Source organism: Micrasema longulum, unplaced genomic scaffold, assembly GCF_059751315.1.
Source record: "Micrasema longulum isolate JH-2025_06_02 unplaced genomic scaffold, ASM5975131v1 h1tg000321l, whole genome shotgun sequence".
NCBI classification, from domain to species: domain Eukaryota; kingdom Metazoa; phylum Arthropoda; class Insecta; order Trichoptera; family Brachycentridae; genus Micrasema; species Micrasema longulum.
Window position 1 is genome coordinate 274,297 of NW_028277525.1, and position 20,440 is coordinate 294,736.

The 20,440-nt window shown below is 34.3% G+C and overlaps 1 protein-coding gene across 1 annotated transcript in view; it reads right to left on the reverse strand.

Moving 5' to 3' along the window:
* Nucleotides 1-1,608: 1,608 nt before the first annotated feature.
* Nucleotides 1,609-20,440, reverse strand: part of LOC148282527 (cholesterol transporter ABCA5-like) — a 47,300-nt gene continuing 28,468 nt past the window's right edge. Inside the window, exons 19-32 of the mRNA XM_088224942.1 lie at nucleotides 20,058-20,412; nucleotides 18,903-19,089; nucleotides 17,080-17,196; nucleotides 15,901-16,120; nucleotides 14,511-14,598; nucleotides 12,907-13,099; nucleotides 11,974-12,144; nucleotides 8,381-8,623; nucleotides 7,128-7,288; nucleotides 6,424-6,631; nucleotides 4,720-4,811; nucleotides 3,491-3,808; nucleotides 2,746-2,930; nucleotides 1,609-1,962 (exon numbers count right to left, since the gene is read on the reverse strand). Of these exons, the coding sequence (XP_088081068.1) occupies nucleotides 1,847-1,962; nucleotides 2,746-2,930; nucleotides 3,491-3,808; nucleotides 4,720-4,811; nucleotides 6,424-6,631; nucleotides 7,128-7,288; nucleotides 8,381-8,623; nucleotides 11,974-12,144; nucleotides 12,907-13,099; nucleotides 14,511-14,598; nucleotides 15,901-16,120; nucleotides 17,080-17,196; nucleotides 18,903-19,089; nucleotides 20,058-20,412 (2,654 nt within the window). The 3' untranslated portion in view covers nucleotides 1,609-1,846. The remainder of the gene's footprint in view (nucleotides 1,963-2,745; nucleotides 2,931-3,490; nucleotides 3,809-4,719; nucleotides 4,812-6,423; nucleotides 6,632-7,127; nucleotides 7,289-8,380; nucleotides 8,624-11,973; nucleotides 12,145-12,906; nucleotides 13,100-14,510; nucleotides 14,599-15,900; nucleotides 16,121-17,079; nucleotides 17,197-18,902; nucleotides 19,090-20,057; nucleotides 20,413-20,440) is intronic.

Here is a 20,440-nt window from a genome sequence, read left to right on the forward strand (position 1 = left end):
TTTTTCTAACATAGAGTACTCTCTTCCAAGTTCCCAATAATGTATTTATTATTAAATGTAATGACTACGAGAAATATTTCTCAGGTACATATTATATTCCATAAAGAGTAAACTCTCATAAATATTTTGACATTTTAAAATTCAACATAACACACTGAAATTATTTTTCAAATAAGCCATTATAAACAATTACAAAAAAATATTCACTAAAATTATATATAACAACATTGGTAATGTATCATTCATCACAGTACATTACTTTGTCAGGTCAGTGCAAAAGTTTTGATGCTGCAAAACGTCAGCTTTCCAAGATAATTAAAAAAAAACTTAAATGCATATTTATTATATTAGGTTTATGGTGAGAATAAATTGTGAGTAAACTTTAAGTACATTTTGTAAATTGATTATGGGTTTAATCCACTTAAATATCAAATTCACACAATGGATAGGATCGAATAAATTTTATCTAATTATGTAACAATGATTAGATTCAAGAATTTTCCTGGATTGACATGATTTTGAAAGTTTAAAAAAATTAAATAAAAAATTCAGAAAAATTACAATAAATTGTAACTTTTGCATGAACCCGACAAGTTTATCACAAAAATTCGAATGTGTTAGTGATATCAAAGATATTTTTTTGCATGTTTTTATGCACTATTTTTTTTTCACTTAATCAAAGTATTAAAATCAATTCATCATTCATATGAACCCAGGATTTTTTTAAATCAACACATTTTATTTCTGCAAATTTTAATGAAATTATTTTATTTAAAATAAATTCTCTATAATATTTCATAATGTATATTTTAATGGCACACATGACTAGCCTCTTTTACAAATAAATTCAACTTTAAATAATAATTGATAATAAAGTTACATTTATACCACATTAGGTACTTAGAATACTTTTTGGTTGATGTTTATTTATAATATATAATAAAAAAACTATAAATCTATAATTTTGATAATTGATTTCAAGTAAATTGGGTTTCAAGAAACTATATTATGATCGTAAAGACATAAATTATTTAAAAAAAATATTATTTTCCACACCAATAACTAATACAAAACTGAGTCAAATGAAAACATTTCTTAAAACACAATTTACATAATATGATTCCCATACAATGAAAACCGAATATTATGACAAAATGCTCATTGATATTTTGTAGAAATCTATGCCTTAATTAATATATTTTTAAAAATGTGTAGTTATTCAACTTTTGTATGAAACTGTATAAAAAAATAAATAAAGGTCATTTCATTAAATACAGCATTCTTCATTTGTTATTTTCTGTCTACCGGTTTCGAGATACACTCGTATCTCCATCTAATTGCTCTAACATATGTATTGATAATTAAATAATAACCTTTCAATCCAATCTATTACATGATGTTCCATTTTGATGGTCACATCTAGTAAATTAATAATCTCTTCCTCTTCTTAAACTACATCTTGAAATGAAAGAGTAAGAGAAGTGGTCACAGAAATTGCATCACCAAATATTTTGAGGTTTTTCAGAAATCGCATAAAGTGTAAATTTGACAAAAATGTAAAATAAAAAATTAAGATCAGTCCTGACATATTTTAATAAGATCACATCATTTTGGCTAGCCTTCTCTTGTGACCACTACGCACTGTATTAGAAGTATCAAATCTAAAAACAATTTCACCACTTTTTTGGTTATCATTGTATGGGAATGATACGTCATTACACATGTAAAATAATTGATCTAGTTAATTTTCCTAATAAATATTGCGACTTGACCATTTACAAAATTGCTAAGTACACGTATTTACATGTGTTGAGATCATGTTGGACCCACAAACTGGGGGCGATCTTCAATGGTCGGGTAGTTCGTTTTCCTGAACTTCATCGTACTGGGCGAACTTTAAGAACACTTGCTCCAGCGTAGTCTGGCTGAAACTGTACTCGACAATGTGAAGGCTTTCTTTAGCTGCAAACAATAAAGATATCGACTATAAAAGTTCTGAAAAGTACAAGTAAAATAATCTGCGTGAGGTATGAAAGTAATTGGACATTCTAAATCTAATGATCAAAAATAAATAAACGTAGAACCAAATGTTATTAAATATTTGTATATAACCACTTACCGACTTTTCTATGTCTACCGGTTTCGAGTAGTATCCGTCTCTTCATCAGGACATCAATTAAACCAACAGGCAAAAATGTAATGTGTTCATTAGAAGAAAAAATGCACAAAAAAAAATGTCTATTTTAAGATGGAGACCAATTCTTACGTTTCCTTATTTTTGACCATGAGATTTAGTGTTCAATTACTATAGCACAACCAAGATAAAATTTTAAAAAATAAGTGGAATATTTCAAAAATTAATATTTAAATTTTAAAAATGTACATTGTAGCCGGTTTCGCGGTTTAGTAGGTTTCATTATTTTTCCTTTTATATTTTCTGTTCAAAAATATTGAAATGAATTTATTAATTTTCTGTGATTTTATAAGGTACCAAATTTTTTAAATTTGTAAATGACTGCGTTAGAAAATGGGAATCAAGTGATGGAAAAGCGGGATTTGAACCTCAGACCTCTGAATTACACACACCCACAAGTTGAAAAACACTTATGTTTCTGATCTTTCAGTGACATTTTTATTTGTGCACATTCAAAGAACGTTTTGTTCAAATATTTCAAAAGACAATGCTCTGCACATCAAGTATCTTTCAGCATGAAGTGTTTTTTAAATCTCAAATAGCGAACTTACACGCTTCAATTTTAGCGAAACAGCGAGCCAGAGATGTAACTCCGTGCTGCGGTACACTGAACACGAGGCGGTCGGCGAAACTCTCTTCTAATCGGGCGTCGGGGAACAGTTCTCGCACAAATTGGCGAGCGGCCGCCACTCCTCCGCACGTGTCCAGCACCTTACTATCCGCATCGGATGGGACACTAAAAACATAACTTGCATAATATTATCTCTTCAAAAAAGGTCATCTCTGCTGTAATTTGCTACTAATTGGTTTGTTTAAAAATTGAAGACATTACAAGTAGAGAATGTCTCTTTATTTTGTCGACAATACAGGCAGAATTCGTGTATTGTGTTCTCTGCATCCTCAAAGTGTAGTGTTATTCTGATGTAAAAATAAATTACAAAATAAAAAACAAGAGTTTTTTTTTCTAAGTAAGCAATTTCTTGGTATCGATGTTGTCTTACGATGTCAGTTATCACAAAACTGGTTGTTATCATAATATAAACAAGGGATCATGCAAAAATACCAAAATACAATGCTAAATTACAGTACAGTACTTCTAAACTTTAAAAAATCTGTGGCTTGGGCCAATGTCATTTTACAGGTATCAGACAGGTTGAGGTGACGATTTGTATAAAGTAGCCACTTAAACCAGCCGATGACAGGTCATAAGCCCTGTAAATGCCTAGACTTCCATATTCTCTTCTTTGAAATGTTCTCCATCTATATTGCAGTACGTAAGTGGAATAAATTAGTTACCCGGAGTGTATCGACATAGAATTCCTCCTCAGTATGTCTCCTTCCTCCTCCGTCCCGACGAGCGGGGTGTGGATGGTGGCGTCCACCGCCCCCTCCGAGGCCTCCTCGGGCGCGCCGCCCCCCGCGCCCCCGCCGGCACCAGCCTCCGCCTCGCTGCGCTCCTCCAGCGAGGGGCTGCTGGCGCCGCCCTGGCCCGGGGACAGGGGGAAGGGGGGCGGGTCGGATGGCTGGCGGTGCCTGGTCGGGGCGGAGAGCTTCATTTCCAGGGTGTAACCGGCTCCGTAGAGGTTCTTGAGGTGCTGGGTGGAGCCGATACATCTGGAAAAATGTAAAACAAACATGTTTAGTATTCAGGTGATCTGGGGTACTAAGTTTTAAAGCCAGATACGAATGATTTTTTGTGTGTCAATATAAATCACTCCTTAGATGTTACTACAAAGTTATGTCGTCACTTTTGCTGAAAACTGTCATTCTAATCAAGCTTTATTTTGAGGACTATAGATGTACCAAATTACAACAGGGATGGAGAATACCTTAAATAAGGGAATAGAAAAAAATATACATTACTAATTAACATATTACAACAGAGATGAAGAACATTTAAGAAAAGGTAATATGGAAGCCTAGGCATTTACAGGGCTTATGATCTGTCATTGGCTGGTTTCAGTGGTCACTTTACACACTGTGTAACATTCATCATTTTGCCTATGTTTGAACATCCATATTTCTTCAATTCTTCCATTTGTTGATTTTGGAGAAGTTAAAGAGCTGAAGCCTTTATTGTTGTAAAGAGATTCCTTATTTAAGGTATTCGCCATCCCTGTTGTAATCTGTTAATCTTAATGACTCCAAAGGGGGTGAAATCCAGTCTTTTGTTTACGAACATTTGGACAAACTCAAATATTGTAATGACTATAGATGTGTTTGTACCCACATTTTCCCGTTCATTAATATATGGCACTGCTCACACCATTACCAGTTTAAACACCCTATAGCTAAATGGCTAAACTTTGAATGCGATTATCTCACTTCAGCACAATTACAACATTACAACAGGGTGTCATTTCTGCGCTGCCCCATTTATAAAATAGGAATCGAGTTGCAAAGCAGAGAACAATCTGAGAACCGAATGGAGAATGAATACCACAAGAAAACAGCCTGGTTTAATTGTGCATCAAAACAGGTAAAAAAAAAGGCAAAAAGCATTCCGAAAAAATTATGGCGCATACCTCAATCCTCCTTTGACCATTATTCCAACTCGAGAGCACAATGCGTCAGCTTCCTCCATGGAGTGTGTGGTGAGTATAGCACCCTTTTTACCCTGGAGAAAAATATATAGTTTTACAAACAAGAAAAAATGTTCTGAAAACTACAATTATGTTCCAAGTATCATAAATATATATTGAACTGCATCTCTGGCTCTACATAGCCAACTGCAACATTATTTAAATTACAGAAGGTACCAAATAATACAATCAACGTACAGTTCCATAGACATAAGGTTATTATACGACACTCGAGGTCACTGCCGAAATTTTAAAACTGCTCGGTCATTTTTTCGCCCGTTCTGATTAAAATCTTTTATAATACAAACAAATATAATACTAGGAATTATTCAGAGATGGCACTGATCAACAAATGTTCAGGGAATATTTCAATACAAACTTTTTGGCTATCTATCGTGCATTTATCAAAGTATCAGCCTCTAAAGTCTAAAATGTCTAAAGACAGTTGCCGCGTAGGGGGCATGATTTTTCAGACTGTCTAAAGATAGTCCCCGCTAGGATTGGGTAAGTATATAAATCTATGCAATGTCTTACAGCAGTCTCTTGCAATGGTCTCTTCCCTTAGACAAAATCCAAACTTGTATACTTCTCTTGAAATTGGCTTTCGTTTTGGAGAACCATGTTGAGAAATTTCTCTGAGAGAAAGTCGTATGTGTTTGGGTATTAAATAATTCAAATTACAGGAACACCTCGTAAGAGCATTCTGCTGGGATCTTCTCTTGTAACCGCATGGCCAGAAATGTATCAATGACTCTTATACAAAAAAATGTCTTATGTCCAGTACCTTTATAAATTGAAACAATGTCTCAGATGGGAAAGATGGGGGACGTCGAAGCATCACTGTAAGTATTAATTTTTGTACATTTATTAGGGGGTTCATGATAGAGGACATGCAACCTTCCCAGCAAACTATACCATAGGTAGCCACTGACTGGAAAAGAGCAAAATACACAGTTCTGAGTCCAAGTCCAAGTCCAATGTTCAAGATGTTTCTAAGCAAGCGGAACACATGACGCAGTTTTCTTAATCTGGAAACCAGCGACTGAAGATTTCTGTTAATAATTATTTCAAATTCAAATTTCAAATTCAAATTATTTATTCACAAAGTAAGATAACAAATAACAAAGGATTTAAGATGTTAAATTGGAACTTTATATCAAACCAAGAACCCTTGAGCAATGGTTCGACATTATTAAGGTATAATACTCTCTAATAGCAAGAGTATTTGCCTCTTAAACATAGTTTCACTAATGTGAAAGATGTCGATTTCCAGATATTTTATATAGTCAACTGGTAAAAGCTGGCTATTGTTGAAATTTGAATTTTCGAATTCATTGATTAAGTTATCAGAAATATCCTCGGCACAGGTTGCCAGTGAGGACACATTATTTTCCTTGTTCAATATTTCATATAATCCAAAAGTAAACACGTACGAATTTTTTTAAATGTTCATTTGTGACAGTTGCATGAAGTTGTATTCTCGATTTGCACAGAATTTATAGCTGACATAGAAAAAAGGTACCTGATTAAATTTGCTAATTTTATAATGTTTTACTATCACCAATTACATAAAATTACTTCGGGACAATGATTATTTGTAAAACAAAAGTTTTAAATAAACAAAATAAGTGTTATTTATCAATCTACCTGAAAACTGGCCAGTATGGTGTCCCACAGAAAGCGTTTGCTGCGCGGGTCCATGCCCGTGGAGGGCTCGTCCAGCAGCACAAGGCGGGGGGCCCCCACCATGGCCATGGCGAAGGACAGCTTCCTGCGCGTGCCCCCGGAACACTCGTCGGCGTGCTTGGAGGAGTGCTCCACGATCTGCAGCCCGCTCAGATACACGTCCACTATCCTGGGGAGAGTGTAACAATGGTCTTTCCTTATATTGTCGGGTTCGAAAAACGAAATGTTGATGAATAATATACATCTTGTTCTAAAGACTGTATCTTTTGCGGCGTTGTTAACTAAGCGATGATTTGAAGCTTTTATTAACACAAAATTCCAAGCACAGTTTTAAATTGTGTTCTGATACAAGCCTCTAAAGTATTTGAAGTATCAAGCCTCACCCTTCCAAATATTTATCTTTTATTAATGGGTTGGAAAAGGTTTTAAAAAATGAATCGTATAAAACATTTATAATAAACACTTTAAGTTTATGTACATGTATGCCCAAAATATGAATAGGGAAGACCGGAAAAGTAAGTAAGTAAGAAAAAAAGGAAAGTTTAGTTGAATCAAACATTCAAATAGATTTTTCTCAAAACAGGTAATAATGCATTTAAAGGGTTTTATCAGTACACTGTTCAACAACTGAACATTTAGGTTTTATACAAAATGAGTTTACTAACTGCGGAATATCTTGGGTCGGCACTCCCCTAATGGCGGCATAACACTCCAAGTGCTCCCGAACTGTAATGTTCTTCCACAGGGCGTCATGCTGCGGACAGTAGCCCAACATCTGGAAGGCGGCCTGGCTGTGCGCACTCACATTATGCCCACCCAGTACCACCTGCGAATAAGAATGTTCTAGTTAAAGTGACATTTTCATTTTTGTAAATTTGTAAATTTTGTAAATTTGTAAATTTTGTAAATTTTGTAAATTTGTAAATTTTGTAAATTTGTAAATTTTGTAAATTTGTAAATTTTGTAAATTTTTGTAAAGTTTGCATTATTGGAGAATACAGGTTTAGTTCCCACAAAATCGAGAAATAATCGAAGAGCATTTACCATTTTGACTTTGTTTGAACATTCATATTTTGTCTATTTTTTTTATCTGTTAGTTCTTGGGAAGTTAAAGAGCTGATACCTTTATTTATGCGGGTGAGATTCATCTAATTGAATTATTTCACCTACATACTAGGCAACGCCTGAAAAATTGTAATTTTTTCAATTTCTATACTTCTTCATGGACCAGGTGGAGTTATCAACAATATTTTGAGTTTGTCCAAATTTTTGGACAAACTATATTATTATTATTATTCTATATTACCTTCTCTAAAATGTTCTTCATCTCCGTTGTAATATGTTAATGTTCACAGCTCCCCAGGGAGTTGAATCCAGGTTTTGTTTTTATTTTGAAACCAAAAATTGACCACGTTGACCTTTGCATCATTCATCAATAAGCGCCGTGGAATTTGTGCTCAAGATCGTCATCACAATTGTAGCTGAAGCTTTTTACCATCACCAATTTAAAGAATTTTAAGTTGAAATAGAGAGTGTGAATACGCATATTTTCAGCTGCATGGTTGGGAGTAAAGAGGAAACGTTTAAAAACGAAATTAAATTGGCTCTCAAAAGAAATTTTAATTGTTGTACTGCTGATTTTGGCTCTTTTAAGTAATGGGTTTGCCGACCACTGCCCTAACACATTTATATAGGCTATTAAACATTTAAAAAATAGACATAAAAATTCCATGTCAAGTATATTCTTAGATTTTCAATCGTTCAGATGTACATTGAGTTTTTCTGACTTTATATTTAATCTTACTAATGTACATCAACCCCGATAATAAGCGCTGTGGTGCAATTCGAAACCTCGGCAAAGAGCGCGAATGACACAACACAATAACCCAGAACAACTCGATGCCTGTACGTCTCTTACAGTTCCATTGGTGGGCGTCTCCTCGGCCGTGATGATCTTCATGGTGGTGGTCTTCCCGGCGCCGTTGTGCCCCAGCAGCCCGAACACCTCCCCGGGCTCGATGGCCAGCGACAGCGCGGCCACGGCCACCTGGCGGCCGCCGGGGGCGCCGTCCTCGGAGGCCGTCTCGAGCCCGCGGCCGCAGCACCCGGAGGTCAGGCGGCAGCACGTCGACAAGCTGCTCTTGTATTCCTTGCGGAGGTTCTGCCAACAATTAACAGATTAAAATAAAACTAGCATCAAGCGGATTAAAAACGCTAGGACTTGCATCATTCAAATATAATAAAATCAAAATAATTCATTTATCGGATCATAACTGAAAGCTCTATTGTCTTCAATTCCTCCTCGATCTAAATAAAAATTTCCTTTTCAGCACGGTGGTTTCGGACTCAAATAAATTGCCTAGCCAATTGTCCATTCTTTTTCGGTCAACCAGTCCAAAAACAGTTTCTTTTCCCGAGTATGAGGAATGCAGACAAAAAGCCATACACGACCAGCAAATGCTGACAGCCAATAACAAATATTTTTTTAATAAATTACAACAAGGATGGAAAATACCTAAAATAAGGGTATGTGGAAGTCTAGGCATTTACAGGGCTTATGACCTGACATTGGCTGGTTTAAGTGGCCACTTTACACACTGTGTAACATTCACCATTCTGCCTATATTTGAACATCCATATTCCTTCAATTCTTTCATCTGTTGATGTTTGTGAAGTTAAAGAGCTGAAACCTTTATTTATGCGGGTGAGATTCATCTCATTGAATTATTTCACCTACATACTAGGCAACGCATGAAAATATTATTTTTTCCTTCATTAACTTCACAAACATTAACAGATGAAAGAATTGAAGGAATATAGATGTTCAGGAATATAGGCAGAATGGTGAATGTTACACTGTGTAACATAGGTAAAATGGTGAATGTTAAACAGTGTGTAAAGTGGCCACTTAAACCAGCCAATGACAGGTCATAAGCCCTGTAAATGCCTAGACTTCCATATACCCTTATTTTTGGTATTTTCCATCCTTGTTGTAATTTGTTAATCTTAATGACTCCCGAGGGGGTGAAATCCAGTCTTTTGTCTACAAACATTTGGACAAACTCAAATATTGAAATATTTTTTTAAAATAAATATTTGCATCCCAAATATTTCATTTTGAGGGCCATTTTCAACGAGTTGTAAATAACTCACTGTTGGAAAATTTGTTTATAATTTTCTTTTCTACCCACTGTATATTAGTATGGCAACACTATTATTTTTAAGTTTTTCTTACTGGGTATATTGATTCATTTAAATGTTTTACAATATGCAGTACTTGTTCCAACCAACAAAACAATTCATTGATACCGAGACTGCATAGGTTAGGTAACACTTATGGAACGGCTGCAGACATTCTGTCCAATTCTTTACTATCTTAAAGTCCACAATATCAAGTTTATTTGTAGCTGCTCGTCAAACTTTTATTGACAATTCAATTTCATAGATTAAAAAAAAAAAACTTACTTGTTTATTTTTATTACCTTATACTTGTTTTTTATTTTTTACTACTATATCAAATTGCATTGTAGTATTGGCAAATACGCATTTCATAGATACATATTTTTATTTCTTATTTTTTCGTGATAATATATGCTCGCTTGTTTATTAATTTAACTTAAAAATGTCTTTCTTGCTTACCGTAACACTTTATTTATTGTTTGCTTTACAGAATTTATTTCATAAGCTTATATCTTTGCATTTTTTGTTTATATGCTTACTGTTTTTTCTTGCATACCTTTGTTATTATTGTTTTTTTTTTTTACTTTCTAAAACTTTTTATCATATCCTTTTTAACTAATTTCACAATTTTTTTCTGTATATTCTGTTTATTATTTAGTATGTTAGCATGTATTTCATTTTCATTTTTTGTAAATGCCTTTTGGACGTTAATGAACAAAATAAATAAATAAATATTTATGTACATCATATCATCTTTATATTCATATGTGTAGGAATATGTATTTGAATGTACCAAATGCTATATTTAATTTCTTACTTTTTATATTTTATCTATGTACCATTTTTGTAAAAGCCCTCCGGGCGTTTATGTTAATAAAAAAAAAAAAATGTAAAACATTGAAATATATTGGAGAAAAATCTTGGTGAAAGTTCATCGTAATTTATTATACACTATCGGACCCCACAGACGTCTTGCCCGAACGCTGGCAAAAGACTTTTCATTGGTAAGTGGGTACCTAGATATTTGTTTGTGATGAAATTCCGAAACTAAAAATTGACAATATTAAAAAAATATTGAACTTAAGTAGGTACTTGTTTACGGTTCAATTCCAAAACATAAAATAAATATTTTTTAAAATATGGCATTCTTTTTGCAAAACTCACCAACAAAGGTGTGTACTTATGTAGAAATACGATTTTTGAAAATGCATTAAATTTAATATTATTTTAGTGTCACCAAAAATCCAATAAAAAGAATTAAATGGGTAGAAATTTTAAGGAATTTAAGGAAATAATCTGACTGAGACCCACAAAAAACAAATGCTGTTTGTAAACATTAAAAAACAAACTTTTTTATCCACAAAAAACAATATCTTTAAATTTTTTTGTAAATGCATTCTCCTCGAATGTAACCCTGGTAGATCGATGAATAAAACATTTATGCTCTTAACTTATTTTTTACATATTCGATTGAAGATTTTAATATCTACGAACACGCACAGCGCAAAGATCTATATTTTTCTAAAAACCGCACGTAAATCGGTTAAGCCGTTTAGGAGGAGTACGGTGACATCACACGTACAGAGGAATTTTATATATAAAGATACATACATACATGGAAATGAAAGATAAGCGATACTTAAATCCATGAGTTCTATAGATCAATTTTATATACAAGCAGCTATTAAGCTGATGCGTGTATAAATATAAAATGCACTGTGTTTTAGAAAATTATGAAGAGAAAACATTATAATGTGTGCGTCCAGGTGGTTTTTAAACTCATAAACCGAGCGTGCACCAATCACTCTCTCGAGAAGGCTTACCCATTGCTCCACGACTCGGTTTGTAAGGAAGTTCTTCCTGAGGTTGGACGTGAAGAAGGTAGTTTTAATGAATGGTCTCTGAGATGATATAAAATAAACCTGTTAACGAAAAGGCGGACTGTAAATGAAAAACGAATTTCATTCAGTTTTGTGATAGGGAAATATTTGAAGAAAGGATAGGAACATGGAATGGATACCTACATTTAATATGATGTGAATGATCTTTAATTTCGGGCACTGGATAACAAAATGCACAACAAAATGTAACAATATTTTCAACAACGCGCGACGAATCCAAGCACTGTTTTTGCAATTTTATGCAAAGTGAAAAATGTTGTTTTGTTTTTATTCCGAATCATCTAATTTTGAATTTCTTCTATCTTGATGTTAGGTAGGTACCATAAGGATGGGTCAAGGGAAGGATGGTAAAGAAAGGTAATCGGTCAGGAATAGTATCGATACATGCTGTAATTTACTTAACAAAACCGGATAACTTAAGTTGACTTACATGCACCATCAGCACTGGCGGGTTGGGCGGGGGGCTCTTGAGCAGGCTGGCCACGCGGTGTCGCTCCCTCCGAACGTCTGCATCCTCGTGCTCCCCTCCCTCGCCGCCCGCGCCCCCCACCCCGCCCAGCTCCGAGTTTTCACTCTCTTCAGTGGACAAGACACTTATTTTCTGGAAAGGAAAAATCATGAAGAAAACAGAAATATTTCCAAATCAGAGATTATGTTATGTATTATGTATCAATCAAAATATCGCCAATACTTCAGTATTATGCAGAGCTGTTTTACTTACTCCACGCCACTTCTAAATGGCCATAACCTCAATTTTAGTAATGCTTATAAATTGATAGGAATTTACCAAAGAAAATAAAACAGTGCCCTTTAAATACCCATCAATTTTAATAACCAATAATTAATAAATCTAAAAGATTTTATGTAAGCTGTAAATGGCATCATCGTGTGGGTCTCTGATACAGGCCCGTGTGATTGTATAATTTAGTACTCGAGTTAATCAACGCATGCGTGAGCCATAAGCCTCATTGGACATTTATTATAAAGTTACGGTAGATGAGAATGACTAGATTTTAGAACAGGACACCGGAACCCCTTTTTTGTTCCACGTGGTACCATGTAAGAACAAAAAGTATACTAAAAAGAGAATTATATGGAGAACGTGGATAGGTTTCCTTGCATAAAAACCATTTTGGGATTTAAAAAAAAAAAAATTATTCACTATTAACTGAACCTTAATTTAATAAAAAAATGTAACATGACAGCAAAATACTTCCAAAAGTGGATAGTATAATTATATTACTACTATGCATTGTTGAATTAATGCTCAAAAACCAGTTTTTGATTTTTTTTTTCCAAATTATCCGTGTAATTTCGAAATCGTGTAAAAAGAGGTTCCTGTGCATGTGAAATAGTTTGGTACCTTTTTTCTGCATATAGTAAATATATCGGAAAATTTGCTCCCAGATTTAAAGGCATCGATCCACTTGAGGATGATACACCAGAAAGGAATATGGAGGATTATTCCCGCCACTAAAACCATTATTTCCCTAGTGGCGTAGTCGGCTAATGTCAGTCGCGAGCAAGCTGCGCTTAGCCGGCACATCAAGTGGACTCTGAAAATATAAATCGAAATATATATCATTGTCATTTATGGTCGTCTCTTTTTTAAATTAGTACCTACACAACAAGATGGAGAGCAATAAAAGCTTATGTATTGCCAGTGTTGCTGTATGCTGGGTAGGACTCTCAAAGTCTCAATGATGAACAAAATTGAGGTCTCCGAACTTTGGTTGTGCAAAAGAATGCTTCCATTCTCATGGACTGATTGTGTCTCCAAAGAAGCAGTTTTAAGCATCATGAACAAAAAGAGGGAGTTACTAGGAGTGACCACTGTCAAAAGAGGAAAAGCTTCATACTTTGGTCATATATTTCGCAGGGAGAAGTATGCCCTTCTTTGACTTATTATGTAAGGAAAGATAGACGGCAGGCGGGGTATGGGACGGAGAAGAGCACCGTGGCTCAGAATCTTAGACAGTGGTTCGGTGTGCCAGATGCAGCAGCGCTGATTAAACTGGTCCAGGATCGTGATGAATTCAGAATGATGGTCGCCAACCTCCGGTAGGAGTGGCAAAAGAAGAAGAAGACCTACACAATGAATTCTGATTGGTTTAGCCTTAACTCTTTGAAGCATGGTGCTACAAAAAACGTACCACATGTTCAATGCATTTTTTTGATACTAGAACCGTGGCATATATTATATTAATTACCACAAAGTTAGTGCTTCAAATATATAAATATTTGCGTTCTCATGATTTACCCAAATATTTCAATTTTGGGGCCACTTCCAACGAGTTGTAAATAACTGCCTATCAGAAATTGGAAATCAAGTGTGGGTAGAGTGGGGTTCGAATCTCGGACCTCTAATCCGCAAGTCTGCAACACTAGCCATGGGCCACAACCCAATCCAAATATAGACATTACATTTTCGCTAACATATGTCACTAGTCTCTGACTGATTAAAAGAGTTGTTTACTCCCATACTGCCACGGTGATAGTCAAATTTATATCATCAGAGAAAATTTGCATGAATCACTTTAATTTTCAGTTATGCATTGACCGGTTTTGAGGTTACTAACTCATCATTGAGACTTGTCCTAACTTTTAGAACTACCCGCGTTACTATTTATATTATAAAATATTGTAGGAAAAAAACAGAAGGATATTAACAATGGAGGCAGATTCTTTTTATAAATGTCATTTTTTCAAAACAATTATCAAATTCCCTACCATCAAACATTAAACCGGCTTTCTACACAACTAATAATATTGGAACATTGTTAAAAAATCACAAAGACAAAGTCCATAAATATAATAAATCTAGAATATACCAATTAAATTGTAATGATTGCGATTCAACACATACACATTTTTCCATACTCATTTTTGAGCTGGTGCAGTCTGACGATTGGAGAATTTACCAAAAAATTATGCTTACCAGATGCAAATATAACAAATATATCTTACCGATCAACATAGTAGACTAATGCATAAGGTATATACATAGTATTGACTAAGGAGAAAGTACAGTGAAGTCCAAAAGACAAACTCCCACCTAAAAATGTAAAAAATAAAATTATTTATTAGTTTTTATGAACAAATATATTTTTAAGCTGTTCAATTTATATTAATTCAAGAGGGACAGAAAACCTTGCAATTTTGTATAAAAAAGACAAAAAATTAAATTAAATGCATCCATGCGAAGTTAATTGAGGCAGTTAAAATGGCAGTTGTGTATGGCTTATTTGCCGCTATTTTTGCAAATCGAGTACGCCTCGTACGCTGTATGGGATTTAGGGGTATACGCAGTTTTGCTTTGCTTCCTAAGCAGGGAGGATTTATTCGTGGTACTGAATTTAATCGAATGCAAGCAGTCTATCGGTCAATTTTGATATTCTAGAAAACTAGAGCACAAAAAATAATGTGAATTAGCTCAAGGAATTAAATCTCCACAATGTACAATAGAAACTCCTGATTTTTACCGGCTTCTCACTAGACTTAATTTATCTGCGATAAATTTGTTTCCAACGTATTTACGTGCCGTCGACAATGCGTTAAAATGGCAGATGTCTTTTCAGATTGGATTGATCTTACCGCCGGTGTGCCACAAGAGGGGTACTTTCTCCACTTTTGTTTTCCCTTTTTATCAACCCAATTACAAAAAACCTCCCCTGTTTGTACCATTTATATGCCGGTGATTTGCAATTGTATATTCATTTAGAACCCGTTGACATTGTTGAAACACATAAAGTAATAGAGAGTGGCACGATCAGGTTAACGAAGTTAGTCGTAAACTTTATAGCAGTTTGCACTCACTTAAAAGATTACAGAATTTCTTGTCAATTAATGTTAAGCAAATATTAGTCCATAGCTTACTTCTTCTACTCCTTGACTATGCAGATGTCTGTTATCCAGATGCTAACTCTGAATTACTTAATAAGTTGGAACGATTGCAAAATGTTTGTATACCTTATATCTTTGATCTAAGCAAATTTGACCACATAATGGAATATCACACGCAACTACACTGGCTCAGTATCAGGCATAGATGAAATATCCACATTCTATCACTTCTTCACACTATTTTAAATAATCCCTCTTCGCCTGTATATCTGAGAGAGCTCTTCCAACCTCTATCACAACACGGACTATCTCTTCGTTCTAGTAAGGAGAGAACCCTTTTAATACCCTTTCATAGCCCTAATTTTCTTGCCTCCTCTTTCACAGTAGTAGCCGCTCGATTGTGTCATCCTCATATATCAAAACGAATTTAATATGGGTAACCTTAGGTTACCACACAGGGACTTTAGGAAGTTTTTTCACATAATATGTTAAAGGTTAATAAAATATAGCTTACCTAACCGAAACATGTCCAATGCAGCAACCAATACAAACGGAATCATTCCTACCCAAGTGGCAATATTGGGTAAGATGCTCTGGGCAGAATCCATTCTGTCGAATATGTAGGACAAACTGGTGGAGAACAGTATGGAGGCCGGGCAGTACAATATTAATAGGCCACTAAGTGTTATCAAGGCGGGAGGCTCGCGCATCGAAGGAATGTCATTTAAGATTATCTGGAAAAACAAACAGATTTTCTACTTTAAGATAGGCAAAGAATCGTCGGAGAATGCCCAGAGAAGGGCAACTTAGATGGCAGTTTTTCTAAGGAATAAACAATGAAACTGTCTTTTTAAGAAACTTATGTTCGCAATTTCAGTAGGTTAAAATAATAATAATAGTTTATTAACAAAAATAACAATTACTTTGTCTACTACATACACACCTAGGTAATAGATTTCTCTGGATCATGTTTAGTCTGCCTAACTAGGTACAACCTGTTTTAAGGCAGACATTTTTATGCAAAATAAACAATAACATTACTACCTACTAGCTAATTTACTATACAGTAGGAGGGGCCGATAATTTTTTTTTTCCGAATTTTGAAATGAAAGTGACCTGAAAAGTTGCCCTTTGGATTACACGGAATGCAAAAAATATTTGATACTACTTTTGGCCTTAAACCTTAGCTTGAAGTTTTTAAAAAAGTCAAATTTTCCCGCTAAACCGGCTGTCATTTCGTATTTAAGTAAGAAAATCAGTCCATTTAAATTTTATAATGTGCATTGAACCTTATTAAATAAGCATTTAAGGGCGTGAGTTGCACTTTGTTTTGTAATAAATGGGTAGAATTGTTTTAATGAGCCAATGTTTTCGTCAATATTAGCCAGGTGCTCAATGGAATCAGTTCCGCGGAGTGTAAAATTATTGCGTTTCGGTAGTTCTAAAACGCATTTGAATTTGTAATGTGATTAAGTTATATCTTTACTAACAAAAAAATAATTTTATCGATATTGATAATTAACAAAATGCTCAGACAGTTATAAATTTCAAACCTTGGTTGAGGGCCAAAAGTAGTATGGAATATTTTTTTAAATAATTTTTAGTCCCAGGGAGGCAGAAAGAAATTGCCTAAAGGCAATATCTGCGCTTTATATCAATCATCATTAAATAAAAGTATTGTTTTTTAACTTACCAAAATAATTAAAGCTATAGTTATAATGAGCATCACTACTGCTAAAACTGCAAAATATGTCGCAAAATAGAGGCTCAGAGATAATCCGTTCACACGAAGTTGGTTCTTTGCCTTTATCTGGAACAGAAACATTAGAAAATTGTTAAAACCATTTTTCGTAATATTCCATATCACTTTCGTTTGAAATCAGAAGGCAAAATAATTGTCACAATCAATAAAATGAATATGTAAACTAAAAAAAATCTGAAATAGATTTTATATTTTAAGCACTAACTTTGTGGTTTAATAAAATAAATAAAAACAACTTTGTTTTTAACCACTTTTTTTTTTCTACCGACTGGTTTCCTAAATATATATTTTTATTTTAAATTTGCTAACCATCTGATTTCAATGGATCACACTGGATCAAAAGTTCTTCGCGTTGAAAATAAAATATTAAAATTAGACAACTTAGAAATTAAAAAAGCGATTCATAATAAGAAAAAAATAACCAAATAAACAATATTTCCTTTAGTCCACTCCTGTCTAGTTTTAACCATCGTATTTATCTCACATTACGCTTCCCATCCTTACAAGACAAAAATTCTTGATTTATTAGCTCCATATGTAAAATTTAGTAAACATTGATAAAATAAAATAGGATAGAATTCATTAGTTAAGTTTACCTTGATAAAGAAGCTTGTGTAGCTTTAAAACAGGTCGGTAGAAAAAACAAAAAAAAATTGTTAAAAACAAAGTTCTTTTTATTTATTTAATTATAAAAAAAATTGATTAAAAATCAATATTTACCTTGAAAAATATTTATAAACGTAATATATTATGAAAAAAAACAATTCGATATAAAAAGTTGCATGGGTTTGAGACTATGAAGGTTAACACTATAAAGAGGCTGGAAGCCTTTGAGATATAATTACATAATCAACTTGGAAGTCTTAAATCGAGCTCAAATTAATAGAGAACTCTTAACCCAATTTTTTTTTCGATTTGGGGCATATAATGCGTGGAGAAAAGTACCACTAGCTACATTTGATTTTGAAGAGCAAGATTGAGGGTCGTCGAGGAGCTGGAAGAAGACAGGAGCCTTATGCTGGGAAGATGTGACATTTTGTCTACTTCTTTGTCTGTGTATTTTGACATTGACAAGCGATAAAATAATTTTGAAATCATGTTTCAAGTGAAACTTCATTTGATAATGGATTAACGATAAATACAGTTATGTTTGTTGTACATTTGCTTATACGTCATCATCATAACATTGATCAGTGGTGTAAATTGTAAGTTAAAATACAACAAAAATACCTACTCGTCATTCAAACATGAATGCTGAGCGTTTTACAAGAAAGAAGTTTGATTGGTTTTCGATCGACTGCATTTGTGTGGGTGGTTCAAGAATGCTTTCACTTGTTGAATTACGGAAGTCGCATACGATTCTGAAGACGAATGAGTCCAGCATAAGGCCCCAGATGTCCTGACTGCGTAATATTCCGGACTGTGGAGCAGATTTTCCGGGTAGCACAGGACAGAGAGACTCTCGCCAGAGTGATTTCCAGCATTGGGATACCTGACAGGGCACTTATAGGAGAAAACCGTTTTCAAATCCTTGAAGATGTATCAATTTGTGTACATTTTTTTTTCACTAATACGTAATTGAGCATGCATGGGTTCTTTTGGATTTTCTTCTATAGTAACACTCTGAAAACAACGACATTACCCAAATAGAATTGCGACCATGTCATAATCAATCACAAAGCAAGCCACTTATACTTCGGTGTTATCAGCATAAAAATAAGTTATTTGCTATTCTTCATAAAGTTTTTTATTACCTCTCTGTCATACACCATGTCCACAGCGAGACTAACCGGCACCAGGACAAATATCATCCCCATGAAGAGTGCGCATGAGATAATTCCCACATCGAATTCCTCGGGTTGAGCAGTCTGCTGTAGCGGGTGTGAGGACACCTCTATAGGGTGCCATTTCTCCAGCATGCCCGCGTCCTGCATCCTCATCCTAGAAATTCATTTATATTAGAAAGCGAAACAAATTCGCACTTAGTTCTTCTTCTTTTTCTAAGTTTTTTATTGGCTTTTTCACCTCCCAACTGGGTGTTCTAGCCAGTGTCGAGTTTCAGAAGATACTTAGTTAAATATTTACATATGTGTTAGTATTATATATAAGTTAGTGTTTTAGTATTTAATATTACATATACTATACATATATAACTTATTTACAACTTCATACCATTTATAACTACATATTTGTTATTTACTATGTATTTGCATAAAATTTTTAATACATGTTTATTGGGTGGGGACAGGAGAGTAAGAATGTGAATAGGGAATGGGATGTTGATATCGGAGAGGTCGGATAGGAACTCAGAATAACAACCATTTATGAGATATCCAAAAAAAATAAGATTTAGATCTTCCTCCTCAAGCTGACATTCGCACATGGCAGAGTCCCGGACATGGATTCTGAACAGGTGAGAACCATTACAATTTGAGCTTATTTATTAATTCACATGTTTTTTTTTTTTAATTCAACACATTAACTATCAAAAAAACATATAAACATAGTAACGTATTTTCAATTAAAGCCACTGCACAAAATATATTACTTTTATCATACATTCTGATAGAAGTAATATATTTTGTGATACATACAATTAATGACATCCAATATTATTGATAGGATTTTGGTATACATTTGGTGTTTAATTTTTTGAATTTTTCAAGAGCAGGGCAATACTAGACAAAATTTACGGGTACATTGGGACATATAATATTATCTCCGTTCAGGCAAAAGTCACTAATCCAAAAAACACCATTTTGTATCATATTATGACTGCTTGTTAAATTATTATTAAAAATAATTTAAACAATTGATTGTTTGATAATTTAAGAGAAGCAATCGTTCCATTTGCTCTATGGACAACTCTTTCATTATTTTGACTACTCAACAACATTGGTAATACTTACTTGAACAAGGTATTTGTTAACAGGTTCACAATAACCGGTAAACTATGTGTGAAGGTGTCGTTGTACATGGCCACGACCATGAAGTCCTCGGGGGTCAGCATATTAATATTAAAGGCCGCCATGTGGGGTGCCATCTCCAGCAGACCGGGGAAACTGCCGTTGTACTGAGTCTCTACGGGACCGGCCCCGAGAGAGGTCAGGGTTTGTACGAGGGGAGAAACGTCGAAGTTTTCCTCGGCCGTGTGGATGGCTATAGAAGTTATGTTGATGTACGTGTTCCCATCCAGAACTAGAGGATGCATTTTGAGGAATGACACTTCGTGCGATTTTATATACAGGCCAATCACGGCGAACACTAGAAAAAAAGATTAATATAATCATTA